Source organism: Melanerpes formicivorus, unplaced genomic scaffold (assembly GCF_026170545.1).
Source record: "Melanerpes formicivorus ecotype bairdi unplaced genomic scaffold, bMelFor1.0.p_v2 SCAF_1, whole genome shotgun sequence".
Taxonomy (NCBI): Eukaryota; Metazoa; Chordata; class Aves; order Piciformes; family Picidae; genus Melanerpes; species Melanerpes formicivorus.
In genome coordinates, this window is record NW_027142353.1 from 17409039 (window position 1) to 17435925 (window position 26887).

The 26887-nt window shown below is 38.8% G+C and overlaps 2 protein-coding genes across 3 annotated transcripts in view; one reads left to right on the forward strand and one right to left on the reverse strand.

Annotated features, from left to right (window-relative positions):
- Positions 1 to 26887, reverse strand: part of UBAC2 (UBA domain containing 2) — a 115110-nt gene that overhangs the window by 39579 nt on the left and 48644 nt on the right. Inside the window, exons 5-6 of the mRNA XM_068165219.1 lie at positions 5161 to 5284; positions 2963 to 3010 (exon numbers count right to left, since the gene is read on the reverse strand). Of these exons, the coding sequence (XP_068021320.1) occupies positions 2963 to 3010; positions 5161 to 5284 (172 nt within the window). The remainder of the gene's footprint in view (positions 1 to 2962; positions 3011 to 5160; positions 5285 to 26887) is intronic.
- LOC137454733 (G-protein coupled receptor 183-like) lies at positions 15698 to 26301 on the forward strand. Of its 2 annotated transcripts, XM_068165097.1 has the most exons (3): positions 15738 to 15783; positions 19312 to 19501; positions 23231 to 26301. In XM_068165097.1, the coding sequence occupies exon 3, from the start codon at positions 23268 to 23270 to the stop codon at positions 24342 to 24344; it is 1077 nt and encodes a 358-aa protein (XP_068021198.1). In that variant the 5' UTR covers positions 15738 to 15783; positions 19312 to 19501; positions 23231 to 23267; the 3' UTR covers positions 24345 to 26301. The 2 variants fall into 2 exon arrangements, with proteins under 2 accessions (XP_068021114.1, XP_068021198.1); XM_068165013.1 differs by lacking the exon at positions 19312 to 19501 and having other exon boundaries at positions 15698 to 15783.

The following is a 26887-nucleotide window of genomic DNA, read 5'->3' on the forward strand; positions in this document are numbered from 1 at the left end:
CATAAATTTGTCCTTCCTTGTAAATAATTGTCATGTATTTACACAGCATGTTTTACACAACATATTAGCAACTGAAATTACCAGGCACAGACTGACATAACAAAAAAAAAAAATCAAGAAGTTTCTCCAGTTTCATCTTGGAGTAAAGAAGCTGCCTTGAAGAGTATATTCCTGTGTAGATTCAAAATGAGGAGATCTAGGAAGATACGTCTTACAGCAAAGACAGATACACTAGAACTTCTGTATTCCAATGACAAAACACATGCTGTAACCTCCATCACTGAGAACAGTCCAGTGTCCAACTACAAACTGTCTAAAATTCCCTGCCACCATGCACACTACATCACTGCCTGTCTGCATACATCATATACACATAGAAACATGTTTCTGTAATAATGGCATCACTCCAAACCACTGAAAACAAGAGCTCAGGCTGGTTCAGTTCCCAGCTGCTCTACACCACGCCTGGAATTCACAGAGAAGTCTAACAGCATTAGCAGGTATGACCACAGAAATCAAACTTCAGTGCAACATTTTGTACCTGGAAAGTTAGATCCTGTTTAGTCTAAGAGAGTTAATGACATTCTAAAATAGAAATAGTGAGACTTTAAATAAGCCTAAACCAGGAATACGGTGAAGAGAAAGTAGAATCTGACAACAATTCAGAAATCATGTCGGCATTGTCCGTTTTCATAATCCTCATAAGCAGAAGTGCAATAAAAGCTACATTGCAGAACAGCACCATGTCCAGTCATGTGAGTGTCTAAGTGATCCTCAGAGCTAAAAATACATTGTCACTTCACAAACAGTGAAGTGTCTAACAGGCAATGAATTAATGACTAAGTATCACACCTAGCTGACAGTATTCATGCACTTACTCAGCCTATTTGTACAAATACACAAAAACTTGTTTCAGCAAGGACATACTATGGTAGAAAATGTCAATTACAAAAATACATAGGTTGTTGGAATGACTTAGCATTGAATTGACAACCTACATATTTCTGTACATATAAATATATTATCAAGTACCTCCACCTGTAGTGCTAAAAGGTGGCTTTACAGCTTTTCCCATTCCTCTTGAAATTATTTAATACCCTGTGACATTTTACTCCTTAATCAGGTTTTCTCACAAGATGCCAAATTATAATTTTTAATGGAGGAGAAAAAGAGACTTCTTTTTTACAGAACTGGGACAGATATGCTGTACAAAAACTGGCTGAAATTCATAGCAAATTTCTCTCCAAATTGTAGCACATACTACAAAATGGTAGTGCAGCTCTTCACTGGCTGCAGAAAAAAATGGAGAGTGAAAACACATCATCGCTGATGATGACTTAATCCATGCTGACTGAGGCAACATGAAAACTTAACATTTTTCTTTTCAAGCGACACAGAGAAATTTATTCCTATGGACTTACACACATGTAAAACATACTGCCAACCAATTTGTAAAAAAGAAACCTGAGAAAGGTACCTTACACTCCTGACTAACCTGTACACTTAAAGGGAATTAAAATAAGAACTGCACAATGTACTAGGAAAAAAAATACTGGAGCCTTTCTTTATAAGTCTGAATAACCAAGTATACATACAGTTCCTGCCACCAGGAAAGAGGGAGTTAAAATGCCTTTCCTTTCCTTCCCTCTCTAATGAACACCTGTTCAAAAGGAAAGGCTATTTAAAGAGCCAGAAGAGTAACAGGAAGGGTAGTGCGTTTGGAGGAAGTCACAGATCTTCAGGCAGGCACAGAAGCTTGGGCTGACCTCCACAAGAGTGTAATTCTGGTTTGTTAGTTGTCCTATTTTCATTGGTAATTATAGTCAGATCAAATTGCTGAGCAGATTTCACTATTTACTGCTTCATCACTCTTGTTAGCTATCCTGTGAGCTCACAGAATATTTTGGAACAGTCAGTGCAAATGGTTAGAGGTGAAACTACTGAGGTATAGTGACAATATGTGAAGGGTCTACAAGCACTTCACCCTGAGCTCACTGCAAATTCCAATTAGCAGGTTGTAAGTAGCAAGAGTACAATTCAAGCTCTTCTAAAGATTGAATGAACATAGTAATGAACTTTTCTAAGAGGTGACACTTTCAGTGTCTGAAAAGTAAACAAATTTTTGTTTTAGGTCAAGAAATCAGTCTGAGTTCCTAATTTGTATGTTTGTGAAATTTCTAAATATGCTTAGCAGTATCTAACAGTCTGGAACAATTAGCACAATCTGTTTTAGCACTAAGTGCCTTAGTATTAAGAACACAATTGAAAGGAAAGACACAGACCACACTGAGTTTATCTGGCTTGTGTGAAGAAGTGATTTTGCACCTTTACTGTTACTATCATAGTAAGAAACAGCTATATTACAGATGTCCTAGGAGAATCATAGAATCAGTAAGGCTGGAAAAGACCTCAAAGATCATCAAGTCCAACCTGTCACCACAGACCTCATGACTACTAAAACCATGGCACCAAGTGCCACATCCAATCCTCTCTTGAACACCTCCAGGGACGGTGACTCCACCATCTCCTTGAACAGCCCATTCCAATGGCTAACAACTCTCTCTGTGAAGAACTTTCTCCTTACTGGCAAAACATGAAAAATTCTGACAGCAAAGAGCTTAAAAGCTGTTTTTTATGAATAAAAGCTTGAAGTTTGCTGAAAAATGAAAAATAACAAGTGAACAGGTAAACATTTCTAGCATTTCAGGGGAGCAGAGAATCACAGAAATCAACCAGGCTGGAAGAGACCTGCAAGTATCAGCCAGCTCCTTGATTTTCTGTCAGTTTATCACCAGCAAACCTATGGTTTACACCTTTAGAAGCTGAAGATGAAAACTTCCTACTTGCCATCACAAATAAAAACACTAATTAGTATTTTTTTTTCTTTTTGAGCCCAAATATAATAAAGTGATTGTATACTAATGTTTAACCAACATAGGATTTTTAGAGCAGTAAGACTTACCAATCCACTTAAGGCTAAAATCCAGATGTAGGAACCAGAGGTTAAAAGCTAGAAGACAAGAACAGTGATTTAAAATTTTAATTTTACAAAGTTGTTGCCTGAACTACTACATTGCAGTATTATATTGGCTAGGTACTTATCATGACAACAGGAGAAATCAGAGATTTATCTCTGTGAAAATTCAGTTTAACATTTAAAAAAAGATGTATTCCAGAAGTAGCAAAAGTGGAAAAAACATGAGGATCCAACAATTGTTCTCCTTCCACAGAACAATACATTTTATTTTCATATAGCATACTAAGTGTAACAGGATGTCAGTTATAGACTGCACAGAAAAACAAGTCTGAAAGATAGACTGAAGCAAAGGAAATGACTCAGCAGCAACAGGAGAAGAGTTCCAAGCAGGGCAGGCAGTGCAAGTGAAGCTCTCAGACATGCAGTCCCCAGAGACTAAGCATGAGCATCAAAATTAAAGAAATAACATTCTCACTCAGTGGCACATTTGTCCACATGAAATCACAGAAATAGGCTGGGTTTTTTAGGATTTTAGAAAAATTCTGAAAAGCCAAGAGGGCAGCCCATCATTTCTAGTTAAATATATCATTAACCACCCAGAGAAAGTATTTACCAGCTGGAAAAATGGGCTGAAAATTAGACCAATACTGGTTACTAAACCAGTTCTGCATGATGCCATGACAACACCTTCTCTCTAGACTTCTGACTACACCAAGAGTGCCTTGAGATAAAGGCAGAGTTTGCAAATGAGAAGGCAAATTATTCTTCCCTCAGCCCCTGGGTGATGACAGCAGGGAAAGATCAGGCAAAGATACAGTGACTGGTTAACAGCAGTGATCTGTAACACAGGTGGTCAGTGTATGAAAGCAAAAGGCAAAGGACATGATGGAAAAGAACTCAGATAGTATCATGGCTTTCCCAAAGACTGGAATAATGGTATTGATGGGCTTGGAAGAGAGAAATTAAATTTCTGAAAGATCAAGAAAATATGATGCTGGGGCAGAAATGTATGGAATCCAAACAGCAAAAGGGATGATCAGAATATTCAGTGGAGCATCAGTCAATATTCTGCAACTGACCACCACGACCACTCATTTAAAAATATCTCTACCAAGTTTCACCTAACTGTGGTGTTTTCCATTACTAGTGCTGGAGTTATTTTTGAGTCCCCAGAATATATAAAAACCAGTATAATTTCTCATAAGTTCACACATCTCCTATTTCATAATTCAGGTTGTGACATGAGTATCCATTCATTTATAGAATAGAGTAGAGTAGAGTAGAGTAGAGTAGAGTAGAGTAGAATAGAATAGAATAGAATAGAATAGAATAGAATAGAATAGAATAGAATAGAATAGAATAGAATAGACCAGGTTGGAAGAGACCTTCAAGATCATCGTGTCCAACATAGGCTGCTGGGGTGGGTGGTGTGATTTGTTGTTTTTTTTCTTTTAACATCTACTGTGTTTTTCCACTCATATTTAACAGAATACTGCATGATGTTGCTGTACTCTAAGTCATACTACTTTAAATTACCTGTCACATGGTATTGCTTGATATAAAAGTAGTATCAATTTATATAAAGGTGAAATTCAGGCAAAATCTCAATTATTGACCAACTGTCTTACTACAGAAAAATACTGTATTCTACAGCTTTGTTTAACCTCTAATAGACAAGGGAAAAATAAATAACGTCAAGAATATAAGCAAATTAGAAAGGTGAATGATTCATATGCCTTAGCACTGGGTTCTGTTTTCATCTATTTTCATCTAGTTAATTTTGTTGACCAAAATAAAATATTTGTAGAACTGTCTCTTATATTTTTGTGTGCAGGACAGAAGACAATGGCAGAACAGATCACTTGTCCACCACTTCAGTGTATAGAAATACATATTATCACAGTATCATAGTATCATTCAGGGTTGGAAGGGACCACAAGGATCATCTAGTTCCAACCCCCCTGCCACGGGCAGGGACACCCCACACTAGATCAGGCTGGCCAGAGCCTCATCCAGCCTGGTCTTAAACACCTCCAGGGATGGGGCCTCGACCACCTCCCTGGAAACATTTGTTTTTCAGTGTTGTAGTTGATGAGACAAATATGGAGTCACACATGTGTAAGCATCATAATTCATAGATAGGCATACAAAAATACTAACCACTACAATAGTACATATCATACCTGTAAACCCAGTATGTAGACCAGTGTCTTGTTTGTGATAGAAAAGTGGCCTAATACTTGTGCCACTTGCACTCTTGGAATGGAGGAATAAAATGGTACAAACAGTGCAAACACAGGACCCAAGCTGCAAAAAGAAAGACACAGATGGTTAGTAGGAATTATACTAGCAACAGTTGTGTAAAACAATCAAAAATAATTAATTCTAGGTACATAACAATCAAAACCTAACACCACCTTGCAAGAAAAGGTCTTCCATGAGAACAAATCCTTAGATATTTGCATTCAGGATAGTAGATTCGTTAGCAAATGAAAAGAACAGGTGGCAAAAAATATCCTATTTCCAAATATTTAGGACTGGAAGCAGCAGAGAAGTCAACATAATCAGTCTAATAGCAGATTGTTTCTATAAAATACAGCACATAGAAAGAATAGCAGCAGTCTCATGCACCAGAACAAAATCTCTTCAATTCAAACAGACAAATGGTAAGGATTATAACTTTCCCAGAAGGTTATGGAAACCACTTCACTTATTAAGTCAAGCTCCTATTATTTATCCAAGCTTAAGGAGTGAGAAGACTGGCAATAGACTGTAGTATCTAAGAGGGGATTAGTGAGTTTGATTTAGCTTCTCTTTGCCAGTGACTTCCATGGCCCTACAAATAATTCACTTCACAGAATCACAGAATGTTAGGGGTTGGAAGGGACCTAGAAAGATAGAAAGATCATCTAGTCCAATGCCCTTTACCAGAGCAGGATTGCATAAACCAGATCACACAGGAACACATCCAGGCAGGTTACCTTAATCACAGCACAAGATGTTCATCAAATTAGTAACCTCTCATTGGAAGCTATTCCACAGAATTTAAGACTCAAGTACCTGTTACCACTACCAGATGCCTAGACTGAGCTTGTGAACGTATAAACTAGTGTATTTCTTTACATATCGAGATACAAAGCTTGTGTTCCTCATCACAAAACACCCAGAAAACTAAACCATGTAAAGACAATGGGAGAGACCACAGCAGAATCAGTGGTAAAGGCATGGCTAAGGGAGATCCTTGGAGAAAAGTACTTCCTAGGATGGAGAGAGGGAAGGCAAAAAGCTCACTTCAGGTAGACACAGCCTGCTCCACCAGCGGAGCTGTGATCGCAGTGACCTCCAGGCAGCAAACTGCAGGCAGCAGGCAGTAGGAGGCTATCAGCAGCGTGCACATCTGCCCCAGCTGAGTCCTTGCCTGTGGTCCTGTACTGTCTGGTGTCTGACAGGTGTGGGGTGCTGCAAGGGGTGATTTTTCACTGTTCATCATCTTATCAAAACTTTCTGGAGTTGCAGTTTCCACAGGCCTTTGCATGAAAGGAATCTTATTTTATTCAGCATGAATTCTGCAAACAGCACAAGCCAGGACCTAAATAACCTGAAGTCATCACTCAAAAATAATTTCCCTTTCAGGGGAACTACTGATAGGAGTAATACAATGTGAAATGATGGACTGAATATTAAAACTTACATTTCCTGAATAACTGCCAAATCCAAAACCCACAGCTATGAAAAAAACCAACCTCTTCAAATATAATTTTTACTCATTTAATGGGCTGTGGCTTAAGAGCATTTCATTATAATTTTGTTTGTTATATATGAAGTTCGACTTGCTGAAAAGTCTCTGAGGACTGAAATGCAGTTTAGTTATAAAGACATTTTTAGTACCATCTGTTTTACACAGACACACTTGCATTTATGTAGAATGCTAGCTCAAAAACTACTGGAAAATGTTAAATTTTGCATATAAATCTTCTTATATAAACAAAAATCACGTGTAAAAATACACACAACACATTCTTAATATACATTCAAATTATCGAGTTTAGGCAGAGCTCTAAGAAGGCTACCAAAAAAAATTTCTTCTTCAGAAGTGCTTCCATTGTAGACAATACTCACTGGAACAAATAAGGGTTTGTAAGTGAAATGAGAAGAAAGACAAAGGAAAAAATATTTTTTGCCTTCTTAGAAAAGGAATTTTAAACTGTTTCTTTCTAATCCTAGCAAATGGCCTCAAAGAGTACCAAAATTGTGGCATGCTTTTCAGGATTTTTCACTCCTGTGACAAGCAGCGACTCAGACATGAGATTTCACATGCAAGAGCACACTCAGTCATAAGAAGGGAAAGTACAACAAGGAATTTCCCATGACAGCAAGTGTGTTTTAAAAAAACAGAGATTAGAGAATGTGGAAAGGTTCCTTAAATGTTAAAAATCACCACTTATGTCAATAGACATCATAGATAGCACCAGTCCAATTCCCAAGGGTAGTGATGTGTGTAATTCGAAGTCCAGCATGATCACTATCTGACAATCTGGAGGAACTAGCTAGGGGAAACTTAGCGATGAACCTTTACTCCTGAAACAGTAAGTGCATAGGCACCACAGATGTATGCTTTGAAAGACATCAGGTTTCGGTTTTGAAGTCTCCCTTCAGCCTCTTCTTCTCCAGACTGAACAACCCAACTCCCTCAGATGTTCCTTGTAGTAGGCCTGTCTTCCTGTTCCAGGAGCTGAACCACTATGCAGCAACTTGTATCCTTATCAAATACTGAGGCAAAGTATCAGTCCAGCAGCTCAGCCTTCTTCTTGTCAGAAAAGAGTATGTTCTTAAGCCCAGCTGGCCATACAGGAGTCAACAGCACCAGGTGGGATTGTACCTCAGAGTGCTAAGGGAGATAGCAAACATAGTATCATAGTATCATTCAGGGTTGGAAGGGACCACAAGGATTATCTACTTCCAAGCCCCCTGCCATGGGCAGAGACACCCCACACTAGATCAGGCTGGCCAGAGCCTCGACCAGCCTGGGCTTAAACACCTCCAGGGACAGGGCCTCAACCACCTCCCTGGACAACCCATTCCAGGGCTTCACCACTCTCATGGTGAAGAACTTCTTCCTCACATCCAGCCTGAATCTCCCCGCCTCCAGCTTCATTCCATTCCCCCTAGTCCTATCACTACCTGAGATCCTGAGAAGTCCCTCCCCAGCCTTCCTGTAGGCCCCCTTCAGATACTGGAAGGCCACAATTAGGTCACCTCAGAGCCTTCTCTTCTCCAGACTGAACAGCCCCAACTCCTTCAGTCTGTCCTCACAGGAGAGGTGCTCCAGCCCTCTGATCATCCTCGTGGCCCTTCTCTGGACACGTTCCAGCACCTCCATATCCCTCTTGTAATAGGGGCTCCAGAACTGGACACAGTACTCCAGGTGGGGTCTCAACAGAGCTGAGCAGAGGGGGAAAATCACCTCCCTCAAACTGCTGGCCACACTTCTCCTGATGCAGCCCAGGATCTGATTGGCTTTGCGGGCTGCAAGTGCACACTGAGAGCTCATGTTGAGCTTCTCGTCCACCAGCACCCCCAAGTCTCTCTCCTCAGGGCTGCTTTCCAGCCAGTCACTGCCCAGCCTGGATTTGTGCCTGGGATTGCCTTGACCCAGATGCAGGACCCATCACTGAAACACTGTGGTGATCAGGGCAGGTTCCTGATGACCAGAAAAATGCAAATGTCACACCCTTCTTCAGGGTGGGCAAAAAGAAGATTCAGGAAGGTACAAGTCTCACCTTTGTTCCTGAAAAAATTACAGAGCAAATCCCCTGGAAGCCACTACCAGCCATGCGATGGACAAGTGATTGCTAATATCCCATGTTTGGGTTTGATGATTGTACTCAATGATTTTAGAGCTCTTTTCCAACCGAAACAATTCTACGATTCTGTGATTTACCAAGGGTGACTCTGGCACTGTGGAGGAGGAAGGGGAAGGCAACAAATGTTGTTGGTCTTTGATTCGTTCTCCTTTTGTATCCTTTGAGAAAAAAAATGGAGAGATACAGACTGAATATGCAGATATGAGGGAAACTGCCTGCACTGCCAAACTCAAAGGGTTCTAACTAACAGTACAAAGTCAAAGTGGCAGCCAGTGTCTATCAAGTTCTGTCAGGGATCCACACTACGGCAAACACCATTAATTATCTTTATTCATGACCTGGATGATAGGACAGAGTGCACTCAGCAAGTTGGCGAACAACACCAAATTGGAAGGAGCAGTCAATACTTTGGAGAGCAAGGCTGATATTCACTGATGGGCTGGAGAAATGGGCTGACAGAAACCTTAAGGAATTGAACAAAAGCAACTGTGGTGTTTTCTACCTGGATTGGAATAACCCTGTGCAGTGGTACAGACCAGCCAGAAAACAGATTTGCAGACAAGAAGTTGGAGAATCCTTTGACTGTTAATTAGCAGTTCACCACTACAGGAAAGGTCAATCACATACAGGATTGCACCATCAAGCATGTAGTGACCAAGCCAAGAGAAGGGATTACTCACCACTTCTGAGTCTGAACTTCAATCATTGTGTCTACTTTTGGGCTCCTTGCTTCAAGAAAGGTATTGATATGGAGCAAGTCCATCTGTGGGTAATGATAGTTCAGTACCATACCAGGTTGCTGAGAGCTAGAATCTCCATCCTCAGAGATAAAGCTTTGGCACACAGCCCTAAGTACTCTGTTCCTGTTGGACAACATTTGAACCTAGGTTGAACTAGATGACTACCAGAAGTCCTGTCATACCTAAACTCTTTGTTATTCTGTGAGTAATCAAACCCTTGTTCCTGAAGCTCATAATCACTGGAGAGATTTCTGGTCTTGTATTTCACTAGACAGGTGCAAGCATCCAAAGAACTGGTACTTAATTCTTTCAGTTATGTTAATTATTTGATAACACATAGATTCAACATCTACAAGTGGAAAACATACTCTTATTGAAGGATTTAACTTGATTATCTTCCATCACTTCTCTTTTTTTCTCTCATTTTTGCTTTCCCCCTGTCCCAGGTTACACCCTTTTTTGATGGGGGGGTGAAAAGAACCCAGCCCCGAGGTGGACCAAAGAAACCTGATCCAGGTGGGCAGAGAGAGACTTGGTTTTCCCCCTCCCAAGAGGAGGGGTCCCCTGGGTCACAGGTCTATTCCACTCCCCCTTCCTGTCCAGCAAGCCTATTTAAACAGACATTTCTTGGTTCTTGCTCTTTCCCCTGCACTTCACCTACTTGATGCACCTCTCTGCTACCCTCGTGCTTCCTGCATTGACCACGTGGTGAAGCCTACCTCCATGTGGCTTCCAAACCACTCCTAAGACTGCATCCACTTACATCAAGGGAATCCAATGCCAGCTGGGCCTGGTTTTGTATATTTTTGTATTTACCCTTTTCCTTATACCTTTGTAACCTCCCCTGTTACTGATATATATATATATATATATCTATATATATATATCTATATATAAATTACCTTTTTACTTCTAAACCAATTCCAGACCATTTATTTTTGTGATTTTACCTTTCCTTTCTCCTGCTCAATTTGCCTTTAAGCTACTGGGAAAAATGGATAGGGGGAGGAAAATCTAAATCTGTTTCTATTGGGCTTTTGGTCTCTGGGAAAAGCTTTAAACCATCACATCCCCTCATCCCTTTCAACCTCTCTCTTTCTTTTTCCAGAGTCCTTTGTCCCAGCCCTTTGGTCATTATACTATATCAGGAACATCCATTCAAGCGCCATGAGTAACTTCTGAAAGAAACATGAGCTGTGTGTGTGCCAAGAAAGGCCATTGACACAAATACATGCTGACTCTAAACTAAGTTTATGCCCACTTCATGTTTAGGAAGTTAATATCAGTCACGTGGGTTAGAAAATAAGTTTCCAAACACAACAGAAAATCTCTGGAACCCAAAAGATTACATTCTAGACTTTGAACACTATATAGACACTATGTCCATCCCAAAGTCTTACTGTAATAGTGGGCTCTACAACAATCATATCTTTACTTCAAATGGCATGAAGAAAAGAACAACCTTGGAAAAAATAAGCAGGGGTATAGAAACTACTAGCAGAGAAGAATCAGGAGCAAGTACTTCTCATAAAAGAAACACACTATTGAAAGGACAAATATAAATGCAAATGAAAAGAAAATATTTTAACATTAGTCTATATATGTACAAAACACAGAAAAAATGGTTCTACAATATATGAAAAAATTAGTAGGAAGCTAAATGTTACTTCTGCAAAAATACCTGCTGTTGTCAGTGGAAGTTCTGTGGGATTAAACTTGCAGAAATAGTACTCTTATTCAGAGTGACTCATGACACTTATGAACTGCAGCGCTGTATTTTTCTTCATTTAAGTTCTTCATAAAAACATTAACCTAACAAATTCACAATCGTGTACATTTTGGGGGAGCTAAAAATATCACTTATAAAATCAGCTGCAGACAATACAGAGCATGTAAACAGTGCACTTGCAATTCAAGTTACTAAGTTACTTCAGTGGTCTGTGTCTTACAGGCCTTCCAGACGCTGCCGTAATTAGGTAATTCCTTGGAACATGACCACCCTTTACAGTTGGGATCCTCTGCCTGCTAGAACCCAGGACTCAAAGAAATTATCTATTGTCCTCAATATTTTTGCTACATGTGAACAAGACACCCCAGTGCCTGAGGCCTCTCAATAACAGCAAAAGCATTAAGGTATGAGGTATGTTACCCAACAGTCAGGTATCTAACTGCCAGTATGTCACAGGAATGCAGGAATAAAGGAGGGAGGTGGGGGGAATCAAGAAAAATCCTGAAGTTTGCATAGAATGGAATAGGACAGGATGGGATAGGATAGGACAGGATGGGATAGAATAGAATAGGATGGGATAGAATAGAATAGAATAGAATAGAATAGAATAGAATAGAATAGAATAGAATAGAATAGAATAGAATAGAATAGAATAGAATAGAACAGAATAGGAACAGGAATAGAATAGAATTAACCAGGTTGGAAAAGACCTCCGAGATCATCAAGTCCAACCTATCACCCAACGCTACCTAATCAACTAAACCATGGCCTCATCCAGTCTCCTCTTAAATACCTCCAGCGATGGTTACTCCACCACCTCCCTGGGCAGCCCATTCCAATAGCCTATCACTCTTTAGGTGAAGAACTTCCTAACATCCAGCCTAAACCTCCTGTGGTGCAGCTTGAGACTGTGTCCTCTTGTTCTGTTGGTGATTTCCTGGGAGAAGAGACCAACTCCCACCTGGCTACAGCCTCCCTTCAGGTAGATGTAGACAGCAACAAGGTCTCCCCTGAGCCTCCTCTTCCCCAGGCTAAGCAACCCCAGCTCAATACAGAGACCCTTGCTTGCCAGCCAGCCTAGACAAAACTGGTAACTTTGTATTTGGAAGCACCAGAAATGAGATCTGTGGGCAACATCATGCACCAATTAATGCACAAAATAAATATGAAAGTGCTCAGTCTGGGCATGAGTAGTTAGAAACATTATAGATTATGTTTTTGGTATTACAATTCACTGTAATAATCTCAGCTTCCCTGAGCAAATAAAACCAAGAATTTAACTCAGCCATTGTGCATCTTGAAGGAAAAAGAGAGGTTCCTCTTGTACATGGATATCTCTTAGCATAATCATTGCAACTTTCAGTTCATTACGAGACCAATCATCCAATCAAACATTTTACAATTCCCTCATGAAGACAGGATTCAGACAACTACCTCTCCTTACAAAAAGCTTTATTTTTTGTAATGGCAAGACTATCCAATGATTATTACATAAACTGCTCATCTCCATTGTAAACCAGTTTCAAGTTCCTTTCTTTTCCCACTGCTAAGCTAATCTGCATCTTTCCTACTCTACTTGCTAGAATCTTTCTCCTAGTTTCAGGTTTCATTTATTGTTCATTAGTAAGATGCTAACACATGTCATCACTGTTCTTCATCTTTTTCTAAAATTCAGTTATCTCTATGCAACCTTTGTTTTGCAAAGCTGACTCACTGACCAGACCCTTTCTACTCTACCAGCCTGCTACAATATACAACATAAAACTTCTTCACTTAGGCATTCACAATTTAACTATTCCTTCTTCCTTTAGATCAACTGAACATATTTTATTTAGCCTCTGAAGAGTTACCATGACTCACTGGTGAGTCATCATTTACTCTTCCTCTTACTCAAATCACTTGAAAAATCATATTCGTTCACACACATAAAAAAAAGACAGGATTCAGCTACAGGTTAGTTCTAGACATTTGACCCATATCCCACAAAACAAAAGGAGTCTGTTTTGGAAGGAAAGCCAGTTTTGCAGTTAAGAAACAAGCTGGCTGGATTAATTTTCTGGTTGATCCATAAGCACCCTCAGAATTACTCAGAAGTAATTTTCTATCTTGGGTAGTAGCGCTCTAGATATGGAATTGTAAAGTGAAATGCAAAGTATTTGCAAACTGCCCAAATATAGTAGGCATATGGAATACAAATCATCACAGACATCATAACATACTGTATTAACTGCATTGTATTGATGCCACCATCTCTGGAAGTAACAAATGATCATATTAATTTACACGTTATTCTCCTAGCATGCCAAAATCAAAACAGTAAACTTTTGCACACAAATGGTAACACAAAACATATCTCATACTTTTTGATACATGTCATTTCTTGGTTTACATGTTCAAATACTAGGACAGCCAACAAGATATTGATGAATTAGCAGTTGTATAAGAACCAAAACCAAATAGTTAAAAGGATAAATAGGGAGTAAAAGAATGCAGTCTATATTATTTAGTTCAAGAAACTAACATCACATCATCTTAGGCTGGATTGGTAGTTAATACACCAGTATGACTCAAAGGGTACAATCTAGTAATTTATCTTAATCAAAGGAAGGTAGTATTTTATCAGATCAGAGCAGGAAACACATATTGGTGTTATTTTGTAATGGTAAGACTATATTGAAATAAGCATTTCCCTCAATATGAAGCTGTGGTACTAAGGTCATCCTGTGAGCAAAAACTACTACTTGCCTGTATTTCTCAAAAATTCCCATTTCTGCTACATATTTTTGCTGCTGGACAAGAAATCACACTGTGGTATTACTTTGTGTACATATGAAACAAATTCTCTCTGCTATTTCCCCTTAAGCAGTCTTTAACTCTCATTACTTCATTGAAAGCTCTTCTGCTCCGTGATGAAACTGAATAATTGAAAAATAATTCAAAACCAAGAAAGGAAAAGAATCAGAATAAGATCAGTAAGTTCTCATGAAGAGAATCTAGTGTTGGAACATAAATGCAACATAAAAACTGAAGACCTGAAATCCTTAGGTTGTTGACCCTTCAGCTCCCAAGCATATAAGGGCAATCAAGCCATGTCTGCACTGGGACCTCAGCACCAGAAAAAAATCAGTGTATAGTCCTAACTAAATGCTCCAAGCAGAGGCAAAAGCAGCTCACAAGGCTCTACTTCATTCTGCCACAGTAAAACCATTTCTTATAAGCCAGGGTAAGTTTAGCAAAGTTTCATTGTGTCATTAGATCTGCTGTTACTTTCAGTCTTCAGATGAGATGGGCATGTTAGTGAAGATTGTATCTCTGCATGCCTCCAACACTGCAACATCAGCAAACGCTTGTGCCATGAACACAGCCCTAATGTTTCTGAAGAGGCATTGCACGCTCTGCCTGTCTTGGACCCACTGACCATCATGCATACTTGACAGTTCTTTAAAATCAGGCCACTAAATGAGCACACGTTAAAGATAAATAGTTCTTTGCAGTTATGAACAACCAGTATGAATTTTCTGGGGAAAATCCCAGGTAACTCTCAACCACAGCCTGTAGCAGCAAACCACAGGGTTTTCCATCTATCTCTGATCTCCAAAACTCTCTTAACAAACACACAGTACAACTCTTAGATCAATGTTTTTTACCCAGAGAGAAGGTAACAACAGGTACCCCACAACCTGATATCCTATTTCTTTCCTATTCTCTAACCAGCCATTCTTATCAGTATGATTTTAGGGGAATCAGATTTGCATTTTACAAGCTTTTTATCTTTAATCTATTTACCTTATATGTGTAATAGTAGTATTTTTACTGTTACCCTTGTTAAAAATGCAATAAATAGCTTATAAAGGCACACATCCTCCCTAATCCCTCAAACCACCAGAGTTCCTCAACTCCCTCATGTATTTTCAAAGGGCCTTTCTGTAATGCCTCATCATAATGATACTAAACTAGCGCTGGGAATGTACACGGGCTGTTGAGAAGTCACCCATCTCATTATACCTCAGTTCCGAGGTTTTCTTGTGCTGTGTCAGATTTGACCAGTAAGAAGTTTTAAAACATATACTGATCATAAAGCTCTCAGCTACAAACGACATTTAAGTTATTTTTAAATGCAAAGATTTTCAATGGGGGTTTTTAGTTGGTCAACAATTAGTCTAGTAAACCTCTGGGTAAAGTCCCTTCTATGAAAATCGGTAATGCGTAACTTCAGGGAGGAGGTGGGAGGATATTGCTCTCTTTGAACAGACTAATTGTAAAAGGCTTAAAAATAGATGCTTTCACATCCCATAAAACAGTCGGCAGCAAATCAAGACCAGCGTACAAACACGGATTTTTTCAAGTACTTGAGCCCCTCCCACAAAAGACACGTAATCACTCTTGAAAACAATGTGCAAGGGTGAACTTTCACAGTCAAGCCATCCTGCTAATGCCCTTAACTGCTCAGAGGATCTAAGAAGCTACAGATATGTAAGTACGGAAAACAATTAACTTTTTAAAAACGTTTTTCACTGTACAACAGCAAACAATTCCAGAAAGACTATTTATCTTTTTTTTTTGCATTATACTGAATACTTTCATGTGGTAAGAAGGATAAATGATCTTTAGAGGGGAGAGACAAGATTCCTGGAGGAAACTCTGTGATATTTAAAGTTCACATATGCTGCCAGATAATTATTTAAAAGCTCTGTTGACCCACAGCAGAAACAAGTTATTTAAAGTCCTTTCTTATAATACAGCCTTTCCACAATCACAAGGAAACATCTGACACTGTGATACTGCATTAGCTCAGACCTTTTTTCTTTTAGCATTATAATTTAAACAAATGCAGAAATAACTACTGTATAAGTAGTAAGGGAAGCATTGCAGTTCTTAAGTCATTTGCTGAAGCTCAGAACACTTTAACAGGAGAGTGCCTTAAAACAAATCTGTGCTATTGCTGTGAATGCACAGCTCGTTCTATCACATGTGCTCCTTGTCTATGAAAAAGCCTTCCTTACTAGCTCAAAAACCCCTCAGTTGCTCTTCTCACATCTAAATATTGCAAAAGAATATGACATGCATATGTTTTGAAGGTTTTAGAAGGAATTATTTTTGCGAATCGCATCACCAAACATCATGTTATTAAAAAACCAAGCTCCTTATTACTGCCACAATACTAAAGCAATATTAAAAGAGATAACAATTTTAAACATCTTCCCAATTAATTTAGAAGGATCACTGTCAGGATCCATTTTTCCTAGTATACTTGCAAAATAAAATACACTGATCAACAGACTAATTCTACTATCATTTATCTTAAAAATAAAGATGGCTTGCACACCTTTGAGCACAGAATAAAAGGGGTCTGTTGAACATTTCATGGATCTCCTGAAGCGATGCAAACCAATTATTCTTTAAGGGCTCAACTCTTATCCCTTTCTGCTCAAAAGATTGAGGAAGATGTAGACATGTAATGAATAATAAATTCAAGCTGGAGTTCTGAAGTTGTAATCCCTAAAATTAAAGATTACCTGTGCAAGTTCCACATCATCAGGAAGGAAAAAAAAATCATATAAAATGTGTGCATTTTCTGGTACTAAAATGCAATTTGTTGTTTCACTCCTTTTTGATTCAGCTTGGAAGCATTTAATCATCAGTGGACCAGGGTTTTGTTTCATTTACTGCATTTTAGGCTCTCTCCTTTTTACATTGAGTATACTTAGGCAAGTAAATTAAAGAGAGGTTAATCATCTAAGCATCAGCACAGCTCTTCACATTAACATGCGTCTTTGATAGAGATGATTTACGTTAGATAGTTCTCACCACTTTCATAGGACAGATCACATTTGGAAAGAGAGATATAACAGATAAGAAAGAGAAGCACACTTCAAATGACTTCCACTTTTTCTTTAACTAGTTATGCAGCACTTAAACTGGACTTCTTTACTGTATCTTCTACTACTTTAGTAGAGCACCAAGTATAAATGTCATATAGCTTTGCAAAATCTATAGTAATAGATCAAAGCAGAACCATGAAGAAATCACATTGTGTACATCTGCAGATTCTATTCAGTGTTTGATGAAAATTATAATCCTTCATAGCCATCATTAATACAGTTTCATTCATTGAAAGTTTACTTGGGGTTCTCTGATGTGTGGCTTACAGCTGTAGGTTGTGAATTCAGGATTCAGTCTTCAGGTCATTAGACCTATTCATTGTCATTTAGGACAGAAAAAAGTTTTTGAAATAAGGTAAACTATCATAATGCACTAGAAGCATACAAGTGTTAAAGCATTAGAAAGAAACAGCAAGCTTTAGGATATGCCCGTCTCTTGCCTCAGCTTTTATTAAGCCACACATAGTTCCCAAGCTGCCAATCCTCATACCTCAATATATGCACCTTAGGTACATGCTCCTTCTGTATTAACAAAGTGTTCTATTAATGAAACCTACCATGCACACTTTTTAACATACATAACTTAATCGAGTTGCTTTCCCAAACAGAAAACAGTCTACAATGCAGATCAATGGTATGGTAAATTAGAAACTCAAACAGTAAATATGACTGGTCAACAGAAAACAATTAGAGATTAAGAAAAAAAAATATAAGCCTACATAACCACAGCACTGTGTATTTGCCATCTTCTGCTGGTGTTCAACTCTGTAAGACTCACACAGCTACATCTATAGAGGACTGAGTGGTGAAACCCTGGAATGGGTTGTCCAGGGAGGTGGTCGAGGTCCTGTCCCTGGAGGTGTTTAAGCCCAGGCTGGATGAGGCTCTGGCCAGCCTGATCTAGTGTGGGGTGTCCCTGTCCATGGCAGGGGGTTGGAAGTAGATGATCCTTGTGGTCCCTTCCAACCCTGAATGATACTATAATACTATGATACTATGACTGTAAGCTCAGGAAATCCTCAGGTCAGGCACTGCAGGGAAAGAGAAGTCTCTTTCCTAACTATTCCTTTTAAAATAATTTAAACTTTGAATGCATAAATAAACAACATTATCATCCAATACTCTTTGTTAAAGAAATGCTGTCCATCTCAAAGTGACTAAACCACACTATATAGAGAGTCTGGAGAGATCTTTCTAATGATCTACCCTGCCTTTCCAATAATTTATTTAAATGCCCCTTGTAATTTAGCTACTGAAGAGATGGAGCAGGAATTAATCTCCAAAGAATGAAAATTATGAAGCGACAGAAAAATCACACATTAGATTACAATACACAGTTAAAGTCTTCTACGTGTTCCCTGTTCTGCTGAAAAGACAGATGGGGCTCCTTCAGCAAACGCAGGAGATGAGAACAAGAAGAAAACTCATTTAGCTTACAAAGAAAGCTTTGTATCACTGCTTGCACATAATCAAAACCCATGTAACTGAGGGTTGTAACACTGCAATTGCTGGCTTACATCTTAAATCTATGCTTGTTAGATTTATGTAACATTATGATAGTACATATAAAGCTCATTATACATGAGCATCTCCATGAACCAGGGCTTTGGATTATATAATACTTTCTGACTAGAACCACCACTCCATTCATCAGACACCTTTTGCAGTGTGGGCTCTACTCTGAGCTAGGCTCTTGCGTAATGCAGTGGAAGCAAATCAAATGAATAAAGCCAGTCAAGTATTATCACAGAAAATCAGTATCCTAAACCATCTTATTTTCCTCTTTGACGAGATTACAAAATTGACTTTAAAAGGCACCTGCACAGAATTTAGATGTGCTAGATTTTGTAAGCAGCTTGATGTGGTACTGTGATTTTTTTTTTCCACCCCTAACTGGATACTACTGATGTCAAATATCAAGAAAGCACACAGAACAGACTAAACCCTGCCTAGCTAACAAATATCATATAATAATTGCATAAGATTTTTTTTTTTCCATTGGTGATCAGAAAGCAAAACAATGCTAAGACTTGAAAATGGTAAGTGGGAGAACAGTAAGGAACACTGCACTGCTTGCAAGCCTAGGCATAATATTAAAATTAATTTTAAACTCTCCCAGGCATAAGGTTCTCTCAGGGAGAAGCAGAGAGCAGTGGTCATGCTCCTAGACTGGAGATATCCTAAGACACAGTGAATCTGAGAACTACTGTGGGATCACAGTGAACTAACTTCACAAGCTCCCAGTGTTGTGCTATGCAACTCTATCTTGGATACCTAATCAACTGAACAGAAAAAGCAGGGACATACTGGTGAGTATGCTTCCAGGTACAATGATGCCAAGAGGCATGTGGAACCCCATTTCCTATGTGGGACTATGATGAGGTTAGAATGGACGTCATATGTTTTGCTTTGTGGTGAGACATTTGAGAAGTTCACCTTGAACTGACAAAGCCATGAGATTGTATGAAAGGAAAAGGCTACACAAAAACAGCAACTGCAAGTTAATTTTAGAGAAATTTAAGTAAGACACAGCCACATTTTTTTTAACAGGGAGGTTGACTGACCAAAAACTACAGTACAAGAGGCAAATTCACTTTCTCTTCAGTTCTCCAAATTAAGACCAAACAGCCTTTTAGAAAATATGGTTTAAATTAAAAGTTTGTGGAACCCATACACAAACACTAAAATAGCAACATAACCTGGATTATACAAAAGGTCATATTAAATGGCTAAGTGGTCTGTGTTACTGAATATTGTATGTCTGCAGACTCAGAAAAAGTAACAACCTGAACAACCTTCTTTACAATACCAATATAAAGACAGAAATTTTAAACGCTTTATGCCTTAAAGTCTTTCATGTACTTCTATGACCAAAAAAATGTGGCAATGTTTTCTAAAGTTATTATTAAGGTAAATTGAAGTTGACTTGTTTTCAGGTATATACTTCAAAATAGTATGATCAGTAAACTAAGCCACTGGGGAACTAAGCCACTAATCCAACAAACACAACCCTCTCTCAGCTAGGACTCCTTCTCAAGACAGCCATAGTTTTATGTGAGGGTGAACATCTTTTAATCAGAAACAAGTTCTGGTTTAATCTGCTATGTTAAAGATGCAACTTCATAGCATAAAACTGGGTAACACACATTTTGTGAAATCCTACCCTTGATGTAAAAAGAGTAAACTTCACTGAAATTCCTAATTTTTTCCTTACATCATCATTAAATGTGTTTGCATAACAGATTTTCTACATTTTACAAACTTCTATATAAAGAAAACTGAATGGGTCTGTTCACATTATTTATGATCAAAACCTATTACAACTTTACAGTGAACATAAATTCATGCCATTAACACGCTGTAGTTACTGCAAAAGACCCATTTATCATAAATCTTACATTACTCTTCCTTACATATGCTCAAGCAATGATTTTATCTAAATGTCAAGGAAGAAATTAGTAGAAGATTGGTGTCATGCTGGGAGTGTGAACATGTAATCAGAAGCATTTAAGTAAGAGAAACAAAACCCAAATACCTCACTGACTCTTAATCCTACACAAACCCACACCATTTTCTGCAAAAAGCAGTCTGCTGTATTTAAGTAAAACATGATGAAACAGAAGGAAAGTATCCCTTATCTATCCTCAGGGCAATAACTACTGCATCAATTGATCATCAAACAGATCAACACCAAGATATTCTGAACAATGTGGAATTAACTAATGTAATTTTCTCCAGGGAGGTGGCTGAATTGCCATCCCTGGAGGTATTTAAAAGACTCATAAATACGGTGCTAAGAGACATGGTCAAGTACCAGACTTGGTAGAGTTAGATGGCTGGACTTCATCTTAAAGGTCTTTTCAACCAATACAATTCTATGATTCTATAAAATTAGATATTCTTAAACCTTCTCTACAGCTGGAATTACAATTTAACAGTTTAATTATCTTATTCAAATCATAAAACTCCCACTTCAGATTTGACTTCCAATCCTTGATGCAGTATTCCCATCTCCTGACACATGGGTAGGTATCTAAGAGTCAAAACATCGTACATCTATGTTAGAAATCAGTAACCTGTCTTTCCTACTGCCTGTATAACACAGCAAACATAGACTATCTGGATGCTACATTTATTCCTTAAGCGTAAGTTATTTATGTATTTTAATACACATCATCCACTGTTCACAGGTTTAATGTTTAAATGTTTAAACCTGTGAATAGTGGATGATGTGTATTCCTTGCTAACCTGGCCAGAAATCTGATCAGACAGGCTTATAATATAGCAATGTGTTGCAGTTTAATTAAATATGAACTTGAAATGAGTAGGACAATCTCCTCAAAGCATTTAGCAGGAGTAACATTAGACGGCTTTTATACTTACAGTATAGAATTGTTAGGTAACAACACACCTAAGAAATAGTTTCCACTGGAAGCAGTAGCAACAGGATGGGGTCCTTTTCACTTCTGAAATTCTGCTGATTTACATTTTTAAGTCCCCCAAATCACTGCCACTTTGCAGCTCTTCCATGCTATTTGCAATTTCTAAAATCTACTAAATTGACAGCCTGTAAAATATTGTAACTGAGTTAGTTCTCTTTTGCAGCACCATTAAAGAGAGACTAAAGTAGAAGTCTTAAGAATTTATGTATGCAGCAATATTTGAATAGGATTCCAAAAGCCAGTTCTTAAAACTAGCACTACAGAAGCCGAGTTATAATGCAAATGTGGTAAGAATGATGAAAGAAATTGTCTTTCTAAATGAGTTAAACCATGAAACATGCATTGTTAGAAACAAAAACTCCCTAAAAATTCACTGAAATGCATTTAAAAGATTTTTGTCTGCTTGTGCGACTCATGGGGGTTCATATGGTCCCTTGTCAAAGCTCTGGGCAACCTGATCTATCACAGTATCACAGTATCACTTAGGTTGGAAAGGACCTCGAGGATCATCGAGTCCAACCTATCAACACAGACCCCACGACTAGACCATGGCACCAAGTGCCACGTCCAATCTCCCCTTGAACGCCTCCAGGGTCGATGACTCAACCACCTCCCTGGGCAACCCGTTCCAATGACGAATGACTCGCTCGGTGAAGAACTTCCTCCTCACCTCGAGTCTAAACCTCCCCTGGCGCAGCTTGAGACTGTGTCCCCTTGTTCTGGTGCTGGTTGCCTGGGAGAAGAGGCCAACCCCTTCCTGGCTACAACCACCCTTCAGGTAGTTGTAGAGAGCAATGAGGCCACCCCTGAGCCTCTTCTTCTCCAGGCTAAACAATCCCAGCTCCCTCAGCCTCTCCTCATAGGGCTTGTGTTGAAGGCCTCTCCCCAGCCTTGTTGCCCTTCTCTGGACACGCTCAAGTGTTTCGATGTCCTTCTTAAACTGAGGGGCCCAGAACTGGACACAGTACTCAAGGTGCGGCCTAACCAAAGCAGAGTCCAGGGGCACAATGACCTCCCTGCTCCTGCTGGCCACACAATTCCTAATGCAGGCCAGGATGCTATTGGCCCTCCTGGCCACCTGGGCACACTGTTGGCTCATATTCAGGTGGCTGTCGATCAGCACACCCAGATCCCTCTCTGTTTGGGAGCTCTCCAGCCACTCCGACCCCAGCCTATAGCTCTGCATGGGATTGCCGTAGCCAAAGTGCAGCACTCAGCACTTGGACTTGTTGAATGCCACTGCTTCCAGTGGAAACTATGATTATTACATGGCTTCTTCAGACTCCTTTTTCACTTTGGATTGCTTTAAACAGTCTTCCACCTTCACTTTCCAAATACATTACAGACCTGATTTATTATTTTGCCTTCTGTCTGATTTATTTCAGGAAAGAAGGAACCGGGATCAAAACAGAAAAGACAGAGAGATCTATCTTATTGTTTGTTTGATTTTGGAAAGTAGTTCACATAGTGAAGTTTCATTTCAGTTTTTCACAGTCTTGCTTTTTGCAACACAGGTTGCCATTGGTATGCATAAGTTGTTTATCTACATTTATTACAAAATGTTCCCTTCTGTGGCTTTTTTTTTCCCCATGTTAGGTCTACTGAGCTTCCTGCAACAACAGTGGTTACAGAAATGGACACTTTCACAGCTTCTCAGACAAACAGCTCTGTCTGTGACTTGTATGAGCACAAAAATACAGCACGGATACTACTGTCTGTCTTCTACAGCTCCATCTTAATTCTTGGAGTGCTTGGAAACACCATTGCCCTCACCGTCATTTTCAAAAACAGAAAGAAGATCAACTCCACTACCCTCTATTCAACAAATCTCGTCTTCTCCGATCTCCTGTTCTGTATTGCCTTGCCTACCAGGATAGCCTACTATGCCCTGGGATTTCACTGGCCATTTGGAGAAGTGCTGTGTCGAATAACTGCTCTCTTGTTCTACATCAACACTTACGCAGGTGTAAACTTCATGACGTGTTTGAGCATTGACAGGTTTTTTGCTGTTGTCCACCCTTTCCGATACAAGATCAGAAGGATTAAATACGCCAAGGGAATTTGTGTCTTTATCTGGTTACTTGTATTCAGTCAAACTTTCCCATTACTTATACAACCCATGTCACAGGAAGAAAAAGAAAGGACTACATGTATGGAATATCCAAACTTTGAAAAAATTGCACATCTACCACTAATACTTCTTGCTGCCTGTTTAGTAGGGTACCTTATTCCCCTGGGGATTATACTATTTTGTTACTCTCAAATTAGCTGCAAACTGTTTCAAACGGCCAAGGAAAATCCACTGACTGAAAAATCTGGGATAAACAAAAAAGCCATCAACACCATCGTATTTGTAATTATAGTGTTCATCATCTGCTTTACCCCTTATCATGTTGCAATCATACAACACATGATTAAGAAGCTTCAGAGTGAGCCTTCATGCACTGAAAATAAAATTTTCCAGAAGTCACTCCATTATACTGTATTTCTGATGAATTTCAACTGCTGCCTGGATCCTTTCATCTATTTCTTTGCATGCAAAGGATACAAGAGAACTGTAATGAAAATACTGAGACGACAAGTGAGTGTATCAATTTCAAGTGCTGCCAGGTCACATCATGAAGAAAGCTCACGTGATGTGGGAGAAACACAAATGATGGTACTTGCAAAGTCTCCCAATGGGAAGCTACCTGAGAAACCAAACCTGTAGTATGCTGCAGTTATAGCAAGATCAAAAATCCAGGGTCCACTGTAAAAATACTTAGTACTCCCTGTACAGCAGCTGAAGTAAGATTCTCAGGATGTCAGAAAATCAAGTACTGACACTGGACTGAAAAAAAACTTGTCACAGGACAGCAGGAAAACTCAGCATTATAATTTCCTAGCTGTATCATTTTGACTGATCTCATTATTTTTTCCAGGAAATATGCACCATTGTGAATGTTTGAATTCCATACTGTACATATTACGTCTGGATGTTATTAACTCGAGCAAAGACTCAGTGTGGGTGTCTGAGAAAGGATTAAACACAAATAGCTTACAGTTCAGACTGACTACAACCAGAACATCTGAAAATTGAAAGACCTCTAGCTGAGCTCCAATTACATCAATGGTTTTGTCAGCCAAGTCATGTTAAGCAAAGAAAATCAAGCTGTGAGATAAAATGGACAATTTCTGTGCATGTTTGACTGTCACAAGATCTTAGTTTGTAGTCCTTTGGAGGTGAAATTGCCTTTTACAGAATTTGGAGCATAAATACCTTATTGGGACAATTCACATAGATAATATTGTCAAATGTAATAGATGAAAAGTTAATGAACTGTTTGGTTCTCCCCGACACTGAATATCTGCCACATGTTAAATTACTCATCTTTGCAAGGTAAATTGTTGTTTCATCCCTTTTCCTAAAGGAGAATTTTTCTTTCTAGTGTGTATTGTAAAGAGTCTCTACTGCAGCTGTATATAAATTATTTATAAATATAAAAAACCAGTTGAACCAAGAGACTGTAATATGAAAACTGTTGGAGTAGGTGATCTCAAAGGTCCCTTCCAACCTAAGCTGTTCTATGATTCTACGATACAGGGTTCTTCAGAACTTCTGCTGAAATCAGACATGGACACACGACAAACTTTTTAGAAACAGGAATAAATGTTCACAGTCGAAGCCACCAAAAAGTAAATTAATTAAATCTCATGGTGTGAGATGGCCACCTCTTTTTCAGCACTGTTTACCTGAGAGATCAATAAATGAGAACAGCAGGACTAGCTGAGGGAGGACAAGCTTTCCCATTACGCGTTCATATTGCTTATCTGGGATCACTTTGGGCAGACTGAAATTGGACCAGTAGAGACCAAATGACTTAAACACATCCTGCAGGAATCAGCTCAACACCAGTTGAGTATGCAGGATGCAAGCCCTGGGTTCCTGCTGTCGTGCCCTCTGTCGTGTCAGTTTCCTTCCCTACTTCATTCCTGGCCTCCCTGTCTTTTCTTTTGTCTTCTGTTTTACTAATATGCCTTCACCTGCCAACACAACCTGGGTAATTGCACTATGAGGTTGTGATGGAAAAGCAAAATTAAAGAATGCCTGATAATTACTGGCAAAATCTATGCCAGATGTCAGAATAAAAGTTATATACTGCAGCTGTAAGATTCTGGCATTGAGGTTCTACTGAAGTCAAACAAACATAGTTACATTTGTCAGCTTTGCAATTCCTTCCTTCCTCACACGCTGACCTGTGCCTAGCTGCAGATATGGAAGGGTCATATCTGAGCAGCAGTACGGAAACATTAAATTAACAATTACTTTTTTTATGGGAAAGAAAATGCAAAATATACTGTATTTCCTACTAGTTAGGTTACCAAACTAGAGTTTCTAATTACAAAAGACACTATGCAACTACAGGAAAATGGAGTAAGAAATAGCTTCTAACAGAAGTTCAACTTAACTCTGTATGCTATAGCAGTTCTGTTCTTTTCAGCTTTTTTAATAAACTGTTTTAAATTGCTATTTAAGAGTTTGTTCCTATTGGAATAAGCAAATGATAACCTGATAAACCCACAGACAGACCACTCATGAATACCTAGAAGCTGTAGAAATAAAATATATGTATTATTAACATCAAACCACTACAAGCTCCTTTTATTCTCCTAATGTCTGTTTTCTTATTTTGATATACATTTCATCTAACTGTGATGAGGAAAGACATCTTTTTTTATATTTGTCTGTAAAATATCACTCAAAATTGCATTACAACACTACATAAAGGAGATACCTACTCTCTTCTCAGTGCAAACAAAATGCAGATCTGTATTGAAAAATCTTTCTCTATTCCCATTTTCTCATGTTAGCAATTGAGTTATTTTCAAATTTAGACTCTGGTTTTAATCCTATCAGCAGTCTCAAACAGATAACTTTACATCAAAATACTGCTTTAGTGAGTCTTACAGCGTTAGATATGGGTTTGAGAAAAGCTAGGGTCTCCTCATTTTAGTATTTCTCAAATGCTGAAGAAACCAGTAAAATAAAAACTTTTAAAAGATAAGATAAGCTCAGCTTTGTGATGTGAGTCCTAAAGACAGAGACAGGCAGGCTATGGCTATGGCTGCTGCTGCTTTCCCTCACTACTTGTCAGCACACACCACAGCTCATGCACGCTTGTTTCAATGGGAAGTCGTCTTCTGTGTGCTTATCTGAAACTGCCAAAAGTAGCAGTGGTGCTTTCAGTTGGCCTGGGCCACTGTATTTAAGTA